The 23,369-nt window shown below is 43.7% G+C and overlaps 1 protein-coding gene across 2 annotated transcripts in view; it reads left to right on the top strand.

Moving 5' to 3' along the window:
* CRHR2 (corticotropin releasing hormone receptor 2) overlaps positions 1-23,369 on the top strand; it is a 132,208-nt gene that overhangs the window by 33,248 nt on the left and 75,591 nt on the right. Inside the window, exons 1-2 of one of the 2 annotated variants that reach the window (XM_056485585.1) lie at positions 6,235-6,701; positions 6,841-6,960. In XM_056485585.1, coding sequence (XP_056341560.1) covers positions 6,584-6,701; positions 6,841-6,960 — 238 coding nt within the window. In that variant the 5' untranslated portion in view covers positions 6,235-6,583. Of the gene's footprint in view, positions 1-6,234; positions 6,702-6,840; positions 6,961-23,369 lie in introns of those variants that run through there. The other variant, XM_056485584.1, reaches the window with a different exon arrangement.

Genomic DNA, 23,369 nt, shown 5'->3' with positions numbered 1-23,369 from the left:
GCTGCTTCAGAAGGGATGGATCTTCCCAAGGTCCTGGGTTTCTCTGCCAGCTTCATGTGGCTATTCCAGATATGCTGGGGTACCTCAGATCTTGCAGCCTACACACTTTTGGGCAGTGGAATCAGAGTTTAAATCCTTCTTGCTGATAAATGGCAAGCTTTGATAACTCATGGAAAGCAGGGAGGCAGAGCAGTCTTGAGAGCTTGAGCACTCTGCAGTGCTTCAATCTGTTACAAGTCCTCAGTTTTCCACTTGGTTTGGGCCCAAGGGAGTACAAAAGCCACTGGCCCAGGGTCCCAAAGCCAGACTAATGGTGCTCCTCAAAAAAAACCCCAAAATATTCAAATATGAGTTGGATGGTTTAAAACTGGGAGTCACGACATTGTAGCTACCATGTGTGCCAGCTGTTGAAGTTGCTTAGGAAGCCCTGATGATGAGATCATGGCAATGTGGAGCAGGCTGGTTTTGTTGGTGGCTTCTGATTTGGGTCATTTTTAGAGCTGGGATACTGAGCAGCATGATCATGTGTTATTTCTCTCTCTTTTTGCTTTCTGAGCTACCTGCTCAGAATCAGGCACCATGCAGTTCCTGAGTTTGCAGAGGAAATGAGGGACAGACTGCTGAACATTTTGGTGTCTTTTATTTCTGTACTTCCTTCCAGCCTATGATGCATGGGAAGAGTACTCAGATCTTCCCAGCATGCACTGAAAGGCAGCCCAGCAAAGCAGAATGGGAGACAGGGAGGGCAAAAATTTGGTATATCCTGAATTAAGCCACAAGGAATTTCGTGGCTGATGTGTTGTGAGGAGGAGAACAGGACAAGACCCCTGAATCTTTACATCCTTTTTGGCAGTGGTCCCATTGCACATAACAGAAAGAGTGGCACTAATGACACAGCTCCTCATGGTCATCATTTGTTCAGATGGGTTTTAACTCCCTTTTATCTTTGCTGGTTTTTGTGCTTATGCTGTAAACAGAGCACCAGGCATAGATAAATATATCAGGTGGATTCCTTTGTGTTCTTGTGTGTCTGTGAAGTACTGGCTCTGAATTTGACTGTGTATAAAAACAGAGTTATTCTGGAATGTCCCTGTGCTCTTATGCAGTAGATGATGCCCTGCACATTCATCCACAACAACTCATTTCAAGAAAAATAACTCTGGCAGTTTATTGGTGTGTCAAGGTTGGTTCTTTTGTGTGTTTTGTGTTCTTGTAATCTCCCTGCAATGTCTCATCATTTGTCTCATGTAGCATGATTCACTCACACAGGTTTTATAGCTGTAGAGAATGACAAGTGTATTAATGTGCCAAAAGAAATATATTGATATTATATCAAAATACATTGATTCAACAGCATAAATAATAAATGGCTTGTAGCCATTTATTATTTATGCTGTTGGATCTTTTTACACCCCCAGTAAATATTTTCAAGCATCAATGAAGCTGCAAAGATTCACCACCACAGACCTGCATTTATTAATTTTATCTTTGCTCAGTGGAGTCATACTTCATTTCTACCAATAAAGCATGTCTCCTGTTTCTAACAAATGAGTTGATCACCTGAAACAAAGATTTCTGTGTATCTATGTTTGATCTTCCTCTCCACATTTTTGATTCTGAACTTTCAGTGTATGTCCCAAGTAGATGCAGAAGGGACCAGATTTTGATTAAAAGTGTAGTTCTCAGTTTGAGAAATGGTTTTCTTCAGCAGCCTGCTCCTGTAGGAAAGTGGAATTCATTGTGAGGAGCCATTGTGTGGGGTGGCAGAGAATTCAGCCATATGTGCCATATCCATGGCAGTTCTAGAGCTGTCTGTGGAGATCTTTAAGCTGTCCTCAATCTCTTGCTGCTTGAATTACCTTGCTCCCTGTGGTCTGAAAGTGCTCCCACTCTGAAAATTGCATTTGCACATGTGGAATACAAAAATAAATATTCTCCCAGATCATGGTCATGTTGCCACTGCATTTGAGAAGTGCAGTCAGAGCAGTTTTGCAGTGCAGCTTGAGAAGGAGGGCCATGAGGTTTGATGTCCAGGAGCCACTTTGGTAAATTTGTACCTTCCTCAAAGTGTTGCATTTCTTACCAAGGTGAATAATCCCAGTAACTTGAAAGTTTGATGCATTGCAATAACACAGGATTACTGGGGGACACTTTTCAGAGAGGAAAATGAGATAAGAAAAAATGTATTGTGTCATTTGAAACCCTCCAGCCTCAGAAGTAAGAGCTCCCTGGCTGAGTTTACCAGTTTATACATTAGATGGAGGGTCTGGATGTGGATTTACACACCTGGGTTAGGATGAAGAGCCAGCACTGGGACTGTGGCTCAGTGTGATACCTCCACACTGCTGAGGTGAATTCCTGAAAGCCAAAAGGCACTGAGGTGCAGAGGACATTGGTGTCACCAGATTAATAGATGCTGTGCATTGCCAAGCTTGTTACAAAGCAGAACAGAGGTGGCTGCTGCGCCTGGAGAGCAGGAGCTCTTCACATTGACAGAGAGAGAACAGGAGTGATAAAACTGGCACTGGAGTGGGAGGCTGAATACAGTGACTTTTCTTGCTCTGAAGAAGGGAAATGAGGAGAAGAACGTGTGTTCTTCTTCTTTTTGGTTTTTTTTCCTCCTCTCAATAATCATCCTGGGTCTTGAAATGCACAGGAATTCTTGGTTTTGTGTAGATTGAGTGTCTGATGAGAAGTCAGGTGGTTCTGGAGCTCCTTGCATCCTCTCCAAACACTTACAGGGACTGCCTGAGTGTGCCTAGAGATGAGTTTTGATGCTGCTGGATAATCACAGCTCATCCTTGCTACTCATTATTAGTGGGGCAAAGTGAAGGCTGTGTTCTGGCTAATCCCATCAGCTGTGGCTTGGAGTGGGCTGCAGATTAAGAAAGCAGCTGTGTAAGAGTGGTGTGAGGGCTGACAAACAGAGGTTTCCATTGCCATTTATGAGCAGAGCTCGTTCCTTTCCCAGAAGAACTGTAGGTGACCTTTTAATAAGTCCTCTTTAAAGGGTCTTACTGAGCTCTGTGTGTGTGGACAGGTTTATTTCTCTGTCCTGTTCCCTTCCAGAACCTTGCACATGCACCCAACCAACCAGTGAACAGCAGTACACAGGAATGAGCCCACTTTGAAGTTTTTCTGCCTGCCAAGAACCAAATCCCAGCTTTCTTGGCATGCTGAGGAATTTCTAAGGCAGATGTCTGCTGCCTGGAAGGGTCTGATTTGTGTCATGTGCACCATGGCACCGGCAGAGAAGCAGCAGTGTCAGCAGCTGCAGGATTTCTGTCAGTCTTTCAGATAATTGAATTTGCTTCTTGCATAAAGAGCAACATTTTCACATCAAATGAGTCCAGGGACAGAGTCAGGATTTCACTAGATCCAGTCAGAGGGAAGCTGGTGAAGTGGTTAACTGTACCCAGGGATAGCTGCAAAAGTGGATTTTCAGCAGAGGTTACAGTAGAACTGGGATTATTAAATAATGGTGTTGATTTGTGGACTGAGGAACAATAAATTAGTTTCTTCATTCAGACTTAATCCTCAGCATTCATCCCCTCTATATTTATTTTTGCAGTGTATTATTATTATTATTATTATTATTATTATTATTATTATTATTATTATATCCTATGGAACACAGCAGGATTGTACAATACATATTGCTTCTGATTTTCCAAAGTTTGTATTCAGAAGATGGAAATCAGTTTAGATTGAAGATTTTCTAGCTCTTCTCACTTAAATGAAGAAATCATTCTCCTGATCCTGAAAAAATATTTAGTTTAATTCAGGGCTGTTGTTTCAGGTGTTAACCACTACAAAGAACAGAATTGAAATGAAATCCAGCTTAGTGTTCTACTCTGTAATATTTGAACCATTTGAAAAATCTTCAAGAGTTTGTGCTGGAAAACACAGGCAGCATTTAGGAACGTGAAACACTTACCAAATTTTAAAGTAGTTACTTTTCTTTGAAACTGTCATTCGTTTTTTGTAATTTATTAAGTGATGCATTCCTCAAAAAATTCAGGAAACTCCAGTGCCCAAAGCCTCCAACCAGGATTTTGATTCCAGTGTGCTGAACAAACAGTGTGAGAAAAAAGAAAGGGCAGACAGTAGGTGAGAAATGAAGACTTTTGGCCAGGCTATGTTATTTTTCTCCTGCAGAGAGGCAGCAGAAGCAGAAAAAAAATAATCTTACAAGATCCTGGACCAGTGTCCTGCTGACTGCTCAGTCCTGCCTGTGTGGGAGTGGCCCCTGGGCACCTCCAGATGCTGTCCTGGGAGAAGGTCTCAAAGCCACCCCTGAGAGGCTCAGCCTGAGGAACAAAAAGGAATTTAATGAGCTCAACTGCACTGTCAGGAAGGAGAAAAGAGGGTTTACAGCACTTTTATCCCTCACTCTTGAAGTTCAAGACAAAGGGTTTTCTCCTCAAAGCCAACCAGTAGCTGAGTGGTGGTCATGTTACATGAGTGAATCTAAAAAAAATTTCTCACCTGCTTTCTGAGGTTAAATGTGCATGGGACAAAGATCTGTTGGTGTTGACAAGGGTTAATTTGTTGTAATTGAGATTTCTGAGAAGGGCTGGAGTTTTGGGAGCATTCATTTGGGAAGGAGATCAAGGCTCCAAAGAGAGAAGCAGAGAGATGCATTCACTTGCCTCAGAATATCACAGTGTCTAGAGAGTCAGTACACTTGTTATTCTCGTGGGTTTTCACATATTTCAAATAAAAATACTTATCCCAAAACCACAGTGGCACTCCTCCCCTCTCTGCCACTGCAATCTGAAAATGTTAAAAAATCTTCAGATTCCCAGATGGCAAAATAGCATCCTGGCTAGTTCTCTCCTCAGTGCATGTTGTTAATTTATTTGTTGTTCTAACCCAGTTATTTTTTCTTTTTCCTTTCTTTGGATGCCACAATTCTTTTGGTCCTTAAAAAGAATAAAGCCCTTCAATCTTAAATATGAATAAAAGGCAAGTCCAGGCCTTTGCAGGGTAGGAGACAAATGTTATAGGAAGTCCTGCCTTGAGCTCCTTGTAGGTGTAAGCACCTTGTCTGATCTAAAGCCATGAACAGACTGTAAATATTTCATTTTGGGATCCATTTCTTTCTGTCAAATCTTCTTTCCCTTCTGTTTCTGCATTCCTTTCTGCCACTTCCATATCTACTGATCTTTGTCTACTCCCTAACAAGTCAGTTCTCTGTTTGCCTCCCAAAATTCTTCTGAATCTGTGATCATAAATGATCCTCCTTAGCAGTATTTTTGTAGGGATTTCCTCATAGCCTGGTGTAGCAGGTCAGAAAGGCTGCTCAGGTCTGAGCTGCTCTCCATCATGTCCCAGAGTGCAGACCTTCACCCAGTTGCCACTCTGCTGAGCTTTGATTTCCCAAAGATAACCAGCCTTCTGAGTAGCTCCTTCCAAACTTCTCCTTCCCCTTCACCAGACCATTCTCATGCTGTCGCACCCTGACCTCAGTTTGTCAAGCCTTTTGCTCTTTCCTCTCTCCCAGCACCAGGGTTTTCTTTTTAGAGGTTCCTCCTGGTCAGTCTGGGTGCTCGTTCTTTTCTGAAACCTTGCTCTCTTCTGCCAGTGGAAAATGAGAGGGGCATTTCTTTTCTTCCTTGTCCCCTGAGTGATCCATCCTTTGCTTCAGAGCTCTCCGTGCCTTGCCCTTCTCTATGTCCACCCATCCCATCTGTGTATGGCTGAAAGATGAGTTCCTTTGCTGCCTTCTCCCAGGCTGGGCTCCCAGCCCTTCCCTACTCTCCTCACTCTGCCTTTTCTGTGGGTCATTATTCCAGAATTTTTTATTCCAGACCAGGCTGGATGGGGCTTGAAGCAACCTGGTCTATTGGGAGGTGTCCCTGCCCAGGGCAGGGTGTTGGAATGAGGTGACCTTTAACCAACCCAGACGACCTGTGATTCTGTGATCATCTCCTTCATCCCTGCTTTTATTATTTCTCCTCTTTCTCAAGGCCTGCACAGCATCCAGCACTGCAGCTCCTGGACCGGGTCCCTCCTTCCCCCCCACCCCAGCATCCCTGCTCATCCTCAGTTCCATCAGCAAAGGCAGGAATTGCTTTGCTCCATTAAAAAAAAAACCGAGGAGTTCTACTCCTCTGATGGCTTTTCCTGTTCTCCCTGGCTTTGATTCGCAGCGAGTATTTTTGCAAAAGTGCTCATCCCCGGAGCTAACAATAAAACTGTGGCTCCGTGTCAGGGGGAGGGAGAGGGAGGGAGGGAGATGCAGCAGCACAGCGCTGTGGCAAAGTGAGGCGGCATCCGAGCTGCGAGCCCAGGGACCCCGGGGAGCCTGAGCCCCGCAGCCGGCTCAGCCCCATCCCATTGGCTCCCGAGCCGCTGGATTTAAAGGGAAGGAGAGCTCGCAGGGCTGAGCTGGCTCAGACGCACTCCCAGCCAAGTTGGCAGCGCGCTGCGAGCGGCGGAGCCTCGCACACACCGGGCTGCGGGCTGCCCGATGCTCCCCGCGCTCCAGAAAGGGGAAAAGAAGAGGGGACCAAAATAACACAGCCAGCTAGAAAGGGGTGAAGGAGCCCGATCCGGTCCTGCGGTCCCAGAGGGAATAATGGATGTGACCATCTCTCAGTTCATCTTAGAAGAATTTGATGTGAACTGCAGCCTCCTGGATCGTATACACGAGACTTTTTTAGAGAGTTCCTCTATCCCTTTCCTGGGCTTTGATGGTAGGAATTGTTACCTGGAGCAGAGCTCGGGAGAAGCTTTAGAAGCGCTGAGATTCGGTTCGTTTTGTGATGCAAAGTGCGTGGCTTCTGTGCTTTCTCACCTGCTCCTTTCTCCCTTTCTGTCTCGTTTCCTAACCAGGTCCGTACTGCAATGCCACCACGGACCAGATCGGGACCTGCTGGCCCAGAACCTCTGCGGGGGAGCTCGTGGAGAGACCCTGCCCGGAGTTCTTCAATGGGATCAAATACAACACCACGAGTGAGTACAAACTCCTTTCTTCTCCCGCAGATCTCGTGTTCAGAAGGCGCCTGGGCACACCCAAAATATATTTCCATTAAAGAAAAAAAAAATAATAAAAGGGGGAAATAATTGTTTGCTTGGGAATCAACATTTCCTCCACATTCCAGGCTGTATGTTCAAAATTCTTGCCTGGAATGATGCAGATTTCTCAAAAGCGCAGACTTGTGGACACTGTTTCCTCTTTGCTGAAGTACATTTAGGGAGATCCGGGCAGAAAATATCCTCTGCAGTCTGAGGAGGGTTTGTTGTGCTTTGTGTGTCTGTGCATGTGAGCTACTTACAGCTCAGTGTCTTTGTAGCAGTGCTTCAGCCACCTGGGTAATTAGACAGCCTTTGGCTCATGAAATGCTTAGTCCTAACACCTAAGAACTGTGTTTTGAAAGGACAGTCCCTTTTCCAGGCTGGCAGGGTGAGCAAACCGTGCTGGGAGTTGTATCTGACAAACAGAAAGAAGGCTGAGGGCTGGAATCTGTTTTAGTAACTTCATCAGGGACTGGCTGCTGAGGCTGGAGCTGCATCAGCTCTGCACAGGAGACAGGGGAGGAAATTGGGAGGCAAATAATGCTCAAAGCAAGGGAGTCTGGGGGCTCCTTAGAAATCTCCTGGATTCTTTATTCTTTGAGGTAAACAATCATGATGACTCACTACAAATTTATTATTCAGGCTGTGGGACCCAGGCACTCATTTCCTTTTCCTTATCTGTCTATACCCTTTGGATCTTTCATTCAGAGTTTTTAAACATATTACTTCCAAATATGCACATCCCCTTGTTTGTCACTCATTTTTTTCAGTGGTTTTGGCTGTAGAGATAATTTCATTCCATGTTTCACTCTGAGCTGTTGCTTGGGTGTTGGTGGTCTCATTTGCAGGTAGTGTTAATTTTGTGGGGCCAGCATTCTCCTTAGGTCCTGTAAAAGAGTGACCCTGATATTTTAGATTGTATTTTTAAACTTGTAGAAAGTGAATTCATTCTTTCCCCAGCTCTAGGTGTCATGGTCAGATAACTGCCCAAAAGTTTGTTGTGCTGGCTCTGTGAAACAAAGTCCCCTGCCAGATTTGTTCTTAGGGACGAGCTTCCTTCACCCCAGGCTTTGAGCAGAGTAAAAGGTTGTCTCAGAGAACAGCAAAATCCTCTTAAGCCCTCTAATCTCAGACCTGGGTCCTTGCAATACAGCAGGAGGGCACCTGGGTTGGGCTGGGTGATGCTGGCTTTGATTACAGCAGGTGGTTCATGACTTGGACAAATCTCAGCTGAGACCAGAAGAAAATTTCTGAGAAATAAGGGCAGTGCAGAACACACTGGAAAGAATTTAAATGTTTTTCCTATGTATGGAAGAAAAAAAAAAAATTGAATACCCCAGTTTGGTTTTCGTAAACTCTGATGCTTTCACCAGTTCATCAATGCCCTGATTTAAAGTTCTTCCCTGCTCCTCTCCTTCTCAGTGGTGGCTGATGCTTCTATTGCAGTGCTAATAATTTTTCTTGAATTCTCTGCTCTTAAAAGAATGGCATGTTGATTAAATTAAAGACTGATGGAAATATGTTATTGAAATGCTGAAGCATTCTTTTCTGAGGAAATGGATATTTTTCTCCTTTCAAAAAAATGTGACTAGCTATCTCCAGTTGATCTTAGACATTTCCATGTGTGTGGTTCCTCCAAGTTGTAGTGCAGAAAACAGAGGGAAGGATTGTAACAAAAGTTGCTCAACTTTTGGAATCAGTAGCTCCTTGGGAAATAATACTTAAGTAATTAAACCTTGAGAAAGCAGTAGGGACAGCAGGTTAAGGTTTGAATACACAGGTGCAATCTCTTTTGGCATTTGAAAAATATAATTACTGCATGCAGAACATGTCCAGAACTTGGGAAAACAAAACACTGACACGTTCTGACCACTTGCATGATTTCACCAGGTTGGTTTGTGGGCTGCCTCATTTGTGATGAGGCTCATTGTGCTGAAAACCTCAGCTGTGTTCCCCATGCAGATGATAAAATGAGCACAGACAACTGATTAAAGAATGGGAAATGGATCTTGCAAATCTCAGAGGTGAATAATAATACAGCTCAAAATGAAGGTCTGATAGGAGATGGCTTGAATCAACTTAAGATTTCTGCCTAGGACATGTAGTTTTCTTCTATTTTGTTTTGCATTTTGATGAGGCAGATGGAGAAATGATGGTTTGTTATATTATACTGATTTTTTTGCTTTTTTGAGAGCGAAATCAGACCAATTTAGAAAAACCACATTGCACTGCCTTTCTTCTACTAAGAACTTATCCAGCTCTGCTTTGTAACTCAGCCTTTATTATACTATCAGCTATCCCATGTTCATGTACCTTTTAGGAGCTGCAGCTTTTCTTTGCACTGATTTTGTGCATCTGTGAGTATATTTTGTACATGTGTGAGTATATTTTCTGGATCTGTGAGTATATTTCTCATTTGAAAGCCTGTAAAAATTTTGGATCCGTTTCAGTGATTTCTTTCTCAGTTTTAGAAATCAGGCTTTCAAAGGTTCCAATTTCCCACCAATTTTGAAAAAGCAGCTCATCAGCTGGAGGGAATGAACCCAGTATCATTCCCTGTCAAGGAAAGCTTTTACATTATAAACATTGGCAAATCCAGACTGGGAAGTGCCCAAACTATGAAAAACTCAGAGAAGCTCAAGACACTGATCCATGGCCACATTTTGGTACTCATGGGGATATTTCTGCACCTCACTGTATTCTCTGTGCATGTAGGGGATGGAATTCAAGACAAAAACAGACAGGTAGGTTCCTCCACAGATCAGCTCATCAAAGGCTTTGGATGCACCTCCCCTGCTTTGTGTCCATCCTGTCACCTCTCAAGCTTTGATGTTCACTCTAACTCAAATGGGGAATGCCATCAAACCATACCAATGCCAGCAAATTCAATGAAAAAGCTTTTGAGGCAAAAAAAAAAACAACAAACCCCTAGGAAAAAGAACTTGTGCTTTAAAAACTCCCCTCCTGTTTGCCACACTAGAAAAAACTGGGTAAAATATTTCCATCCTAACTGCAAGAAATTCCCGTGGTGATTCTGTGCCTGGGTCTGTGTTTCTCTGGGTCTCCTGGGAATTGCTGAGTGACTCAGATAAGTTTCAGCTGCACTCGTAAAACAAAGTCTGTCAGTCTGTGAGGACTTTTTATCCCTGACATTTTGTTATTTTGGTGATACATTGGGGGTTATTTTCTCCCTCTTTCTTTGGGAAATAAAATCATGTTGACAGATCACGCTCTGGTTACCCTGCAGTGTGATTTGTGAATGTTGGCAAAATGCTCTTTGACCAAGGATCTGAAAATTATGCCATCCACTTACAAACTTGCAATTTTTATGTATTATTCTCAAGGGGAGGGAAAAAATTAAAAGAAACAGGGAAAAAAAAAAGTCTGTGTTGGTGCAGTGTGTGACTGTGCACTTGTCTCTGCTCAGGTTCTATATTTAGCAAGAAAATGACAATATCATTGCTGCCCTCTAGATGTGTTTATGCTTTGACAGTGTGAAGCTTTTAGTCTTGTTTTGGGAAACAGATTAATTCACTTATTAGGATATCCTGAAGCTTGATTAATTCAGCAAATGGACTGTAATGAGTCTGGTTTTGCTGCTTGCTAAAAAGCAGCCATTCAAGCACTTGGAGCATGTTACAGGCTAAAGTATGCCTGCATTAACACTTCCCCTACAGATTTCCCTGTGCAAGGGGAAAATCCAGAGTTCACTGATGGACAAAAAGTGTTGACTTGTGTAGCCTCAGCTGATTTGTCTAAACACCTGCTGTGGCAGGAGGTGTTCTGTGGTGACACCTGGCTGCTCACTTTGCTCTGGGCTGCAGGCAGGAGCTGGAGGCATTTAGGAGGTCTTTCAGATTAATGCACAAATCTGGCTATTTCCAAGTAGTATCAACAGCTAAGGGAAGTATTTAAGCTCTAATACATGTCAGTGGGGCTCTAATTGACAGAAGGAGTGAAGCCTAGGGGGTTACTGAGCTCAGCCTAAATGAAGAGCTCAGCTCAGCAGCCCCTGCGGTAGTGAGAGTGCTGTTTGATAAGCCCAGGGGTATTTTTTTCCTGTTTCAGAGGGCCCAGCCTTGCTGTAGGTTTGTGTTTTATCTCCCAGGTCACACAGGTATTGCAGATGCTCAGTGACAAATGATCCTGTGCCTGTGTTCAGGCAGCTGAATTCATCCCTGGGTGTGGGTTGTGCTGAGCTGATCCCACAGCTGGGGATTGAGATCAAACTGCTTCTGTGATCAACAGGAACAAAAGGTCTCTGTAGCTGCACTCCCTGCCTGCAAACCCCTCTCTGTATCTCAGTGTAGAAGCTCTTTGACTGAAATAGCCACTTCACAGGAGTGGTTTGGATATCACAAAAAGCATCCTCCTCATCTTCTCCAGGGACTGTGCAGCTGGAAACAGGCACACAGTCACTGCTAACCCTGCCTGATGGGGACTGGGCTCCTCCTTGTTCTGAGGAGGTGTGCACCACCTTTCCTTGGCCCTACAAGCAGCTGCCTGGTGAGAAAGCTTTGGAGACTGTTGGTGGCTTAGCAACAGGGCTGATGTTCGTGTGATGGGCATGGGGGATGGAGCCACTGGCACATGGATCTCACCTGGACCTTCAGCAGGGCTTGCTCCACACTGGGAGAAAAAATGCCTGCAGTTCATGGCTATGTCACCTTGAACACAGAGAAATAATCATTTGTATGCTGGGGGAAGGGTGAAGAAGTGAATTAATAGCTCTTCTGGTTTGCATTTTCCCTCTTTCGAAAGCGTTTAAAGGGATGATTCAATTTTTAAAAGAGCTAATTTTCATAGGTTAAAACCCCTTTCTTTTATGGAGATCTAACCTTTGCTGCTTTTCCTTCTGATTAATTATTGTTCAAAGTTCTGGAGATGTGGCTCCAGCCTGCATATAAAACATGAGTCTTGCTAGGAAATCCTTGGTCTCAGAGTCTTGTTCATGTTTTGCAGGCAAGCCCTGTCCTGATAATTACAGAAATGTGCACTTCTATAAGTGGCTGGCCCAGAGGCTCAATTAACATTTTCACTTGTGTTGTATCTCATGTATTTTAGTGTCTTGACCACTTCTGTTGATCACATTCACATGACTTACTTGTTCCCCAGAGGTTTTTCTGGCTTGATTTCTAAAGGCCACAGTTTTGAAAGCACAGTCCTGCTGTGAATGACAGAGACCCCTGAAGTTCTGGTGGCTTTTCATCATTGTTGGAAGAAATAAAATGCCCATCATGGGCATGCATGTGTGTTTCCAGACTCATAAAATTACTATGAAACCTTAAAACTACTCTCACCTCATCTCTCTTCTGTAACCTTGTTAAATGTCCTGAAGTCTTTCATCCCACTGTTTTATGGCAGGGGATTTAGGATAAAATTGTTTTATAGCCAATTTTAGTTAAGGGGTCACTAGAGGAAGACTTTTTTTTGTTGTTGTTAAAAAAAGTCTGCAGCCCTGCAGTACCCATGTATCAGCCATGCTGGGGGGTAAAGCACAGTATTTTCAGCTAGGAAATCAAGAGTACATGAAAGTTAAAGGAAGGAGACTGATGAGAAATAAAACAAACTCGACAGTGGAAAAAAAAAAAGGTCCAGAATTGGAATTCTGGGGGAGGAAATAAAACATCATTTTTAAGCTCGTAAAGGTTCTCTCTGAGGAGATCAAATCTGCAGCTGATTAGGTCAGCTTGTCTCCAACAGCTCTGTGTCCAGTTTGAGATTTCACCCATTTTTGTTCATTTTCTCTTGCTGCTTTTGCAAGAGAAACACAAATACATCTTCACAAATACAGTGGGAGGCTCTGGATTTCAGTCATGCATAGATGGGAGAGGCTTCACTTGTTTCCCAAGATTTTCTTCTTTTTTCCCCTTTCCTTTGTGAAACATAATTTGTGGTAGGAGATGGTTCTGATTTTGCAGTCTGGAAGAAAATCATTGGAAAAAATATTTACAAGGAGGAATGAAAAGAATCCATTTTTCTTGCTCCCTCTACTATCATCATATAAAACATGTGATTTCTTCATTGAGCCCAAGACACAAGTTAATTGCATGTAGTAAAATGAGGAGATTGTTAATGTTAGTTCAGTCAACATTCAAAGACCTTTTCCCCAGCCAATTAAACACAGATTTGTACTTTTGTTCTTTGCTAATAAGTTTTGAGATGGCTTTGCTGTGGTCCTTTTGTACCTGATTTGGATTCTCTTCACTTTAGGCTTGGCTTTTGAGGCAAAATTCACCCAGACTTTACTAGAACTGGAACTACAGCTGCCATTCTGCACCAAAGTCAGTCAGAGCTGAGCAGTGGCACATCTTGGAGAGGGATTTTAACCCTGGGCCTTCAGGAGGGTCAGCAAACAAAGGGTTCCATTATTTTGGAGCTTCTTTTGAGTCTTTCTTTCCCTAAGGCCCCTGCCCCATCCATCTCTCTGTTGTCTAAGCTGGTAGAGACTTCCAGCTGGCAAACAGATGGACTGAAGTCCATTTCTTTCCACCAGTTTGGAATTAGATGATATTTGCAAAAAATGTGTGCTTCTGGAGCATGGGGAGGAAGAGGGAATGGTTCAGGAGCAGATGGGGAAGGGAAAGAATTAAATATATTACAGATCTTCATTTTACCATTTCAAAATGAGAGGGTAAATCCCACCCAGGGATTTCTTGTTTGGTTGTGCTTTATGGCCCATTTTCCATGCAGACAATCCCTCCATCCAGAGGTGGAAGCCAAAGGTGGAGCGGGGCTGTTCTCACCAGTCACTCAACCCCTGAGCCTCTCTGTGCCTCGGGGGTTCCAGCCTCTGTTTGCTGTCACAAAAGCTGGGGACAGTGTCACTGAGGGAATGGCCACCCGCCATTCCTCCTGCCAGCCACAGGGTGTCACTTAGAGCGCAGGTAAAGCCAGTGTCACCTGCGGGAGGGATGGAGGGGTGACCTGCAGGGTGACCCTGGGCTGGGCTGCTCTGCTCCCCTCCTGCTGCACGGCAGAAGAGCCTCACTGAGGTGAGAAGGGACAAGGACACGGTGGGGAAGGATGTTGTGGGAGGGACCCTGTGTCCCCTCCTCTCTGGGGGTTGCAGGTCACTGCCTGGGGCTGGGTGGTGCCTCTTCCCCAGGGCTGCTCTGAAAAGCTGAAGGGCAGTGCTGAGCTTGGTTGCCAGGCAGGTGTGCTGAGGTGGGGGATGTGGAGCCTTGCAAAGCACAGTGCAGCCGTTCAGGGGTTAAATAAATCCATCAGAGGAGCCTGAGCAGGCAGCAAGAAGCTGCCCTTGCATGATGCAGGGATTGCTTGTGCTGGACACACTGTGTCCATCACTGCTCTGCTGCCCTTTGCATCCAGCTGATCTCTGAATGCTCTGGAGCCCTTGGATTTCCCTCAGTGCTCCAGGTGCTCCCACTTCACAGAGGAACTCCCAGCTGTGTGAACAGTGGGGCAGTACCACCTCAGCTGTGACCTGCCTGATGCTCGTGCTCTGCAGAACAATTACATCAATAAATCAGTCAGATTTTGGTTCTTTAGGTTTCCCTCTGTCATGATATAGAAGTATCTTTGCTGTTCATAGAATGGTAAATTTCTGTGGCTTGGAAGAGCAGAACTTCAAGCTGCATCCTTGTCCAAACAAAATTCTCAGGCTCTGACAGTCATTCAAGGCTTTGGCCAAGGTTTGCTGTCCTGGGAAAGGGAACCTCCTACTCAGTTTTGGACCCCAACATCCAGACTTGACACCCAGATTAGAGCAGCCATTCTTAGCAGCTTGAGAAGTCAATGAGAAATGAGGTTTCCCATGGAAATTGAAGGGGAATGGATTTTTAGTAGATATTTTCTTTTTTTTTTTTTTTTTTTTTTCAGTGCGGTTTTCATTCCCCTCAGATGTTATTCTTGGAGTTCATAATTGGTAGCTCTTGGGACAAATTCATAAAATCAATAAAACTCAGATTGCTTTATGCTGACTTCTTTCTCTGCAGTGCTGGGAATAACAGAGGGCCAGATACTGCTCCATGTGAGACTTGTGCTGGGAGAAGCATTGCTTTGAAGCAAATTATAGGAATAGAAACTCAGTATTTAAAAAAAAAATAAATCTCAAGTATCATTGTGAGTTTTCCCTGGGAAAACAGAAGAAGGAAGAGCCTTTCCCAGTTTGGTTGTGTTGTCCCAAACCCCTGGTGGTAGGAAAGCCCTGACCATGCTGTGACAGAATTCATGCAGAGGAGCTGCATTCTCCTCAGTCAGCCAGGGAGCAAACAGAGCTTTGGAAAACACAAAATGTGTTGTGGAAATGAGACAAACACAGAAAATAGGAAATTACTTTGCTAGTGCATCATCACCATTTTAACTAAACTTAGATGTGACTTCCTAGGGACTCTTTTTTCTCATTTCTAAGAATTTTTATTTAACGTAGGAATTGCTGAATTATGCCAGTAATCCCTGAAACATCAGCATTTGTGTATTTCCAAGTATATCATGAGCAGTCAGAACTTGTTGCAGGATCTCCAGGCTCCACACTGATTCCTGCTCTGCAGCTGGAGCAGCTGATGCAGAGTTTGGAAGCAGAAGAATTTCGAAGATTGTTGTTTCTGGGCTGATCTTAACACACTTTAACGACTGAAAACACCAATCTCTGTGTGGGAACCAGCGTGGGAAATGGGAGTTTGGGTGCTGGAAATGGATTTCTGGGATTTGCCAGACAGCAGAGTAAAGGGCTGGGGATGAAGGGGACAGTGAGAAGCAGAGCTCTTCAGAGAGATTTCCCAGTGCTGGCCTTGCACAGAGAAAGCTCCTCACAGGTTCCTCCCTAGTGGGAGTTTTTTCTGTTCCAGGAGCTCTAGGGGAGAGAGACTCCTGATTTTGGAAGTCTTTTTGTGAAGGGCTTATTCTTCTTTTCAGGGTGTAGATGGTGGTATTCTGGGTGGGGTTGCAGGGATTTGGGCAGGGGTGCTCCTGCCTGGGTGGGGACAGGGACCCCATCACCAGCTGGCAAGGCCTTTGTAGAGAGAGCCCCTTTCATTCTTCATTGAGAACACTTTGGAGTAAAGAAAGGATCCCATAGGTTCACATTTTGGTTAATTTTGGCCATCTAATCCAAACTTCTATCATGTATAAACTCACTCCCTTACCCTTATGTCATTAATTACCAAAATAATGTCTGAAGATGCACATTCCACCAGAGCTGCCTGTGACTCAGGAACTCTCCTTAGCAGCCCAAAAATCAGAAAGCTTTTGTTTGGTGTGAAGGTGTGGGAAAGTATTCCCACTTGAGTCTGCTTTCTGTTTCCAAGCCTGTCTCAAAAGGGACAGGGATAAATCCAAGTGCAGTTGTGGTTCACTGCATCACCACTTCCAGGGAGTGGCTGTAGCAGTAGGAACACTGGGTTTTGCTGCTTCTTACTCCTTTTTAGGGAGAACTAAAGGATCCTCACAAAGATCTTTTCACACAGTTAAGTCATCCTTGTCCACCTACAAACCCATGCTCAGTTTGGATTTATTTTTTTCACCCTAATCTGTTTTTAATCCCTTCATCTCTCCTGTGTTCACAGCATGTTTCTCCTGGGAAAAAAAAAATCCAGCAACAGTAATAACAGCAGTTTTATTCTCCATGAGCACTTTGGTTTATTCCTTCAGTGAATGCTGGGGTGGGGATAGAAGGATCTCTGAGCTGACCCAGTGAGGTGAGTGTGTCAGAAGAGCACAGACACCACAGCAGTGTGATTCAGTTTATCCTGGGAATATGTACAAAGCTCTCCTGAAGCTAGAATTATGCTAATCAGTAGTTGGATTTTTCAGCAAACAGGTGCAAAGTCTTTCCTAGGGATTCCTGTTTTACTGATTCTCTGTTAGATCTCAGCTGCAAACCTGTGGCTGAGTTCCTGGGATTACAGGTGAGCACACTGAGCACACTCCCTGCAATTACAGGGCTTTGAGAGAATGGGGGGATTATTTTTTCATTACTTCTTTGAGTGGTTGGACACCTGCCTGTCTCCTGTCTGACTTCAGTGCTTTATCTCTCCTAGGCTCTTTATCCAACACCATTCTCATTTTCCCAGTCCCTGAGCAGGCACAGAAAGAGGCATGAATGGAGTAAATGTGAATGAGTCACTGATGCTCTGGGACCAGGTGAAAATCAACTGTGGGTGCACTCAGCTTCTGGTGCACCTGAGCTAAAATTCACCTCCTGAAATCTCAGGGAAAAAATTGATTTCTCTGTGCTAGGTCAGTTATATGTGTGTGTGAGTCTTTAGGCTCATGAGTAGCTTTGAAAACTTCACTAGGAGTTTATAATTTCCTTCATCCAAAGCACTTCTAGGAATTTCAAGCATGGAGCTGAAGAAGCTCTGGCTTTGCTTGGTGAAAATAAACCTGGTGTGGCAATAGGACATTGCAGGTTGGACTAGATGAGCTCTGCTCTACTTCTAACCAGGCATTTCTGTGGCTCTGTGATATCCCTGCAGATCTCAGATAGATCATTTAGTGGCCTCTATCACCAGCTGTTTGTTTTTCATGGACACCTGTGACTTAGTGATGGTGTTTTTTAGATGAAGAATTTGTGTTACCAGGTGTGCATCAGAGTGAGAGTGGTTTAGGCTCTTGTTTTGATTCCATTTACCTACTGATGTGTAATATCTGCTTTTCCTGCACCATTAAAATGGTTTATTTCATCCTTTGCTTGCTTTCAGGGAAATCAAGTGATATTCATGGGGAACTGACCTTTGTCTAGTTGCCATGTTACCTCAGTGAAAATCAGCTGGAAAAGGCAGGGCTAATTGCTTTGATTTAATCCTGAAATGTCAGTGATTCAGTGATGGCTCATTCATGGAAGTTATCTGCTCGAGGTGGAAGAACTGAATAAAAATAGCTTCCTTGGGATGAACTTTAAATGGTGGAAGTTTCAAATCATTGCATCAAAGAATGGTTTGAGTTGAGTCTTAAAGATCACCTAGATCTGACACCTCTGCTGTGAGAAAGGACAAAGGGCTGGGGCAAACTTTTGGGAAGCAAGCAGAAGGTATTTGTGGGGAGGAACTGCAGTGCCTCTCTGCCAGCTGTGGCACAGCAGGCAGAAATTGGAGTTGCCATCCCAGAGAAAAGCAGTGAGAGGAAGGAATTAAGGATTAAATACCAGATGTAAAGAATAAGGGTGATACTGTCCCTCATCCAAGGCAGGCAGCAGAGGATAACAGACACAGTGTCTGACTGCAGGGCCACCAGAGCCTCTGAGCAAACTAAAATTCAGCACAAGAAAATGTCAGAGCCAAAGTATTTGCCTTGTAAATGAAAAGGGGATGAGCAGCTTGATGTTTAATGTGTTTGGCCTAAGTCCCTTCCCATGTCTGAATGGGAAAGAGATGCTCATAAATTGGTTTTCTTCATTATTTTTCTTTCTGTCTCTCAGAGAATGTTCATGTCCCCTGATTTGCTGGGCAGGCACATGGCAGGACCACAGCCTCCCATTGGAACCAGCCTGGTTCTGGCTGGGTTTCCTTCAGGGTGGGTTCCAGGAGTGCCCTGGCACGGATCCATCTGGGCCATGGGGGTAGAGCCCTGTGCAGCCAAGAGGGAAGGAAGGAAAGGAGGCAGCTTGCAGCTTGGTTCTGTCCCAGCAGGCAGCACATGAGACCTGCTCACACCCTGCTTCAGGCTCCCATCCTTCAGCCCTGCCCTTCCTAAATGAACTCCAATTTTCTTTTTTTTTTTTTCTTTTTTTTTTTTTCTTTTTTTTTTTTTTTTTAGAGTGCAAGAAGTTCTCTGCTAACATGTCACCTTTATTCCTCAGCATCATTAATTTCTTTGGGGCTGAGCCAGGAGAGTTTTGAGGAGACAATCTGTGTTTTGCAGTGCTTCATAAGAGTTTTCATACAAAGACTTTGGGATGTACAAAGTGCTAAGCAGGCAGCTGGATTTCAGTGTCTTGATACTGTTCTCTCCAGGTCCCTCTTATAGCAGTAAAAAATCCTCTGTTCTCAATATGGAGATATGAACTGAATGGAAAGCCTCCCTTTGTGTGGGAAAACCAGAGATACTCTCATTAATACTTTCAGAACTGCAGAAATATCCATGAGCTTGGATATTTAATTTAATTTGTGATGGGTACAGTCACCAATATATTTGTGAGTTTAGCCATAAGTTTTCACAGCTCTGTATCTGTTTTCATGCCTTGCTGTCTTGGTGCAGACCTGCTGGTCTGTAGCACCTGCAGGTTTTCTGTGTGCCAGATGAAGTGCTCACTTATCACAATCACATTTATTCAGCTATTTGCTGCTCTTCTCTGCAATGCAGGGTTGTTTCCTAGGCTACATTTTCTAGTACAATACATATCCTGTTGTCAGATCCCTTCCAGTGGATTTGGCTCATTCCTTGATCCAGTGAAGATAAATTAGTGAACTGTCCTGCTTTATCAATGGAGATGGGCTTTTTTTTTCCATAAGTTGAATTTTATTTTTTCAATTACTTTTTTTTTTTTGAAAACACACTTCAAATACATCGTGCAACTTTGTAGCACAGATGAAGGGACATTTCAAACTCTTAGGCAAAATTATGTGAGACAAGGAAAGGAGGAAGCAGCCTTTGATCAGGCTCTGCATTGCCTTTTCATGCTGAAACCAAAATAAAATGCTAGAACCAAAATAAAATGCTGAAACCTAAATAAGAATGTACTGATTCCCTGAAGGCTTCTTGGTGTCAGCCCCATGGGTGCAGGGGACACTCTGGGTGTGATGAGCAGGGCAGGATGTGACAGGGTCAGCAGCCCACAAGTGCAAGAGATGGAGCAATAGTGAAACCAGCAGCTTAACTCTGGGTCCAAAAAGGGCAGAATCAGGATCTGTACTTAACAAGTAATAGGAGGGGAAACAAAGCTACTGTCAGAACAAGGAAGGAAAGAAGAGGAAAATAAAATAGGGAAGGAGAGGGATGAGGTTTTCCTGGGCTTTGTGGGTTTGATGCACCAGTGACTCTGGAGATGAGGTTTCACACACCCACCTGTGAGGAGCCTCTGGCAGCTCACACTGCAATAAATCAGAGTGTTCTGAGTGCCTGCAGTCAGTGCTGATGGCAGCTGTGTCTGGGACAGGGGGATGGGGCCAGGCAGTTTCACAGGTGCAATCCTTATTCCTCACTGGGTGTCATTAACTCTCCCCTCTGCCCAACCTTCCCAGCTGCTTTCACTGCCAGCAGCCACCCAGAGCAGCTAATTACACAGATTATGCAATTTTACTGCACATAATACATGTAATTTTGTAATGAAGGAGTGGTGCTATGTAATAACAGTTCACACAAACCTGCCCTTGACACAAGGAAGCTTGGCAGGAGAAACTTTGCATAAAAGAGTTAAATAAGACCATCAGATCATTGCTAGGGAAAAAGATCTCCAGACATTTCTGCGTTCTTTTGGAAGTGCTGATACATCCACAAAGATTTATTTTTTAATAGGTAGATTTCAGCTGCAGTAGTAGCAGTGTCCTGAATGCTCAGATGAATTTCATGAATACAAGCAAATAAATGATTCACAGAAGTCTTGATTTCATCTTTTTTTGCATGATCAGGCAAGAGATTATTTTTGCTTGTTGCAGCACTGTGACTTATTGTTGTGGTGGTGTTTGTTGCAGTCTTCTCTCCATAAAATAATAGAATAATTAAAGTTGAAAAGGACCTAAGATCTTCAAGTCCATCCATTAAACCAGCACTTCCTATTTGCTCCTTTCTGTATGGACAGGATTATTGATGGTAAAATTAGCTTCATTTTGCTGGCACTGCTGTGGGGCTTAAGGACCAGATTTTTATTTAATAAACTCTAAACAAACTCTGGAAAATATTTTCCCCAGGCAACTACTGGGAAGCCAGAGAGGAGCTGTACTGGTTAACATGGCAAAGGTTTGGTAGCAGAGGAATGCAGGAGTGGTTATTCTGAGAAGAGGTGGTCAGGGCTGTCCTCACATTTGACAGATCCAGATTAATTAACTGAATTGTTAATTACTCACTAAATTGTCTTTTTCTTATGCTGTGAGTTTTCTGTCTTATTTTATCCCCCTATCCTGATGAGGAGAGGTGCAGAAGGTGGTAGTAGTCAGCCAGGGTCATCCCACCCCATGGGGATATCAAATAAATGCAGGAAAATTCAACCTGATTTTTTTTTTTTTCCAAAATTCTTCAAGCCTGGGAATACAGTCATGAGGGCTGAACACTGCAGAGCACAGGCTGCTGTCCTAGGGAGAGCTTCCAGAAGGCAAACTGGGGCATTTGAATGGAATTTTGACTTGGAATAATTATTCAGTCTCATCTCTGAATGTATTTTGCAGCAGGTGGAAATGTTTTAAATCCAGCCCATGGTTTATAGCTAAATGCACTCCCTGGTTTTCAGTCTCAGAACACAGTCAGGATTTGGAGTGCTGACTCAGAGACATTTTTATCTCTCTGTGAAGTCAGGAGGAAATTCTCTGCCTGTAACAGATATCCTTTCCCAAAACAGAGACACCAGACTAAAGTGATGCTATTTTTATGTGAAATTCCAGCTCAGTTGTCTCACTTCAAAGAATATCAAAATCAGTCATTTTTCATTGAAGCAAAGGCACTGATCTGTGATATCATCACTCCTTACAAACATTTTTAAATTTCCCTGAAGTTTCTGCTGTCATTTGACATGCCATATCCTGTTTGGCATGGTCATTAAAATCCCCCAGTGATGAGTTTCTGCCTCCTCTAAGGTGGCTCCAGAGCTGGGGGTCTCAGTTTCCAGTCTGGTGCATCAGCTGAGTGTTCAGGAGCTGTACCATGACACCTCCAAGCTCTCCTTCACTAAATGCTCTCCATTCAACTTCAGGAACTTCAGTTTCTGCCACTTCAGCAGCATTTGTGAATCAAATTTCCCTCTCAGTTATCACAGGGAAGGTTGTCTGTTAAACTGCTACTGCTCCCCAAACCCTTCTACAAATGCTGTGTAACTCAGTGCTTCAGTTCTGAGACCAGTCACTTTAACAGATCATGAACAACATATTTCAGGATGGAAAAAGGTGTAAGTGGAAAGAAAGCTGTGAACAAAAGGAGAAAATAGATGTTAGAGGAGAGTTTGTAAACTGGCTGTGGTCACTTGTTATGAAGCAGCATTTCCTGCAGTCTGAAGCATCTTGTGAGTGGTTTTCAAAAATTATTTCAGTACAAAGGTAACAGAAGCCCTTGGAGTCATTGGCATGTGCACTTTAAATCTGTAAATCTGTTTAAAGAGATAATGAGCTGTACTCTTCTCTCAGACTGAACTAAATCCTAAATACTTCTCAGAAGTGAAATGTTTCTTCCTAACATATTCGTGATGTGCAGTCATGTATCAGCTAATTACAGTGATTAACTGCATTTCACAGATGATGACCAGAAGAAACTGTTACATGAGGTATATTGCATCTCCTTTGTGTTTCAAAAATAATGAGAGCAAATTTTAATTACCTTTGTACTGTCATTAGAATAATCTGCTAACCTTCTGCTGTTGATTAATCCAAAGATAAATCCTTGTGCACAGGAAAGGGAGAGACATTTTATCCTAAACACTTCATGTGTAATTACTTAAAGAATCTTCTATCTATAGAAAGATTTAGATTCTATTTTAAGAGGAGAAGAGTTTGAGGGTGGTGCATCAAATGATCTCATTTCACATGATATAATTAAGATCAGATAGCTGAGAAGGAAAAAAAAAAAATCTTGGTAATCATTTAATTTTAAAAAGTCATTATTGGGAACTACTCCAGGATGCTGTAGCTGCGTGACAGTAAAATCATCTTTTACTCACTAACATTTCATTTGGGAACTGTTATGTGGGAAATCTCTCTTTATAAGGCACAGCAGGGGAAGTGAAGGTTCAGCTCTGAACTCCCTAATCAGAGATCAGAGGATGGTTTGGGTTGGAAGGGACCTTTAAGATCATCCATTCCAACCCCTTCTGCCATTGCAGGGACACCTTCTACTGGGCCAGGTTGTTCAGAGCCCATCCAGCCTGGCCTGAAACACTCCCAGGAATGGGGGATCTCTGGTTTTGTTATGGATAGGATTTACAGAATCAGAGAATATTCTGAGCTGCAAGGGACCCACAAGGATCACTGAGTCTGATTCCTGCTCCTGCACAGCCAGCCCAACAATCCCAGCCTGAGCATCCCTGGGAGCAGTGTCCAAACACTCCTGGAGCTCTGGCAGCCTTGGCTGGGGCTGTGCCCATTCCCTGGGGAGCCTGGCAGTGCCAGCACCCTCTGGGGAAGAACCTTTCCCTAAATCCAGCCTAAACCTCCCCTGACTCAGCTCTATGCCGCTCCCCCAGGGCTTATCACCAGGGAGAAGAGATCAGTGTGTGCCTCTCCACTGCCTCTCACGGGGGTGTTGAA

The sequence above is a fragment of the Oenanthe melanoleuca genome, chromosome 2, assembly GCF_029582105.1.
Source record: "Oenanthe melanoleuca isolate GR-GAL-2019-014 chromosome 2, OMel1.0, whole genome shotgun sequence".
Classification (NCBI taxonomy): Eukaryota; Metazoa; Chordata; class Aves; order Passeriformes; family Muscicapidae; genus Oenanthe; species Oenanthe melanoleuca.
Note: the sequence above shows the minus strand (reverse complement) of the source record. Positions and strands in the feature narration are given on the sequence as shown.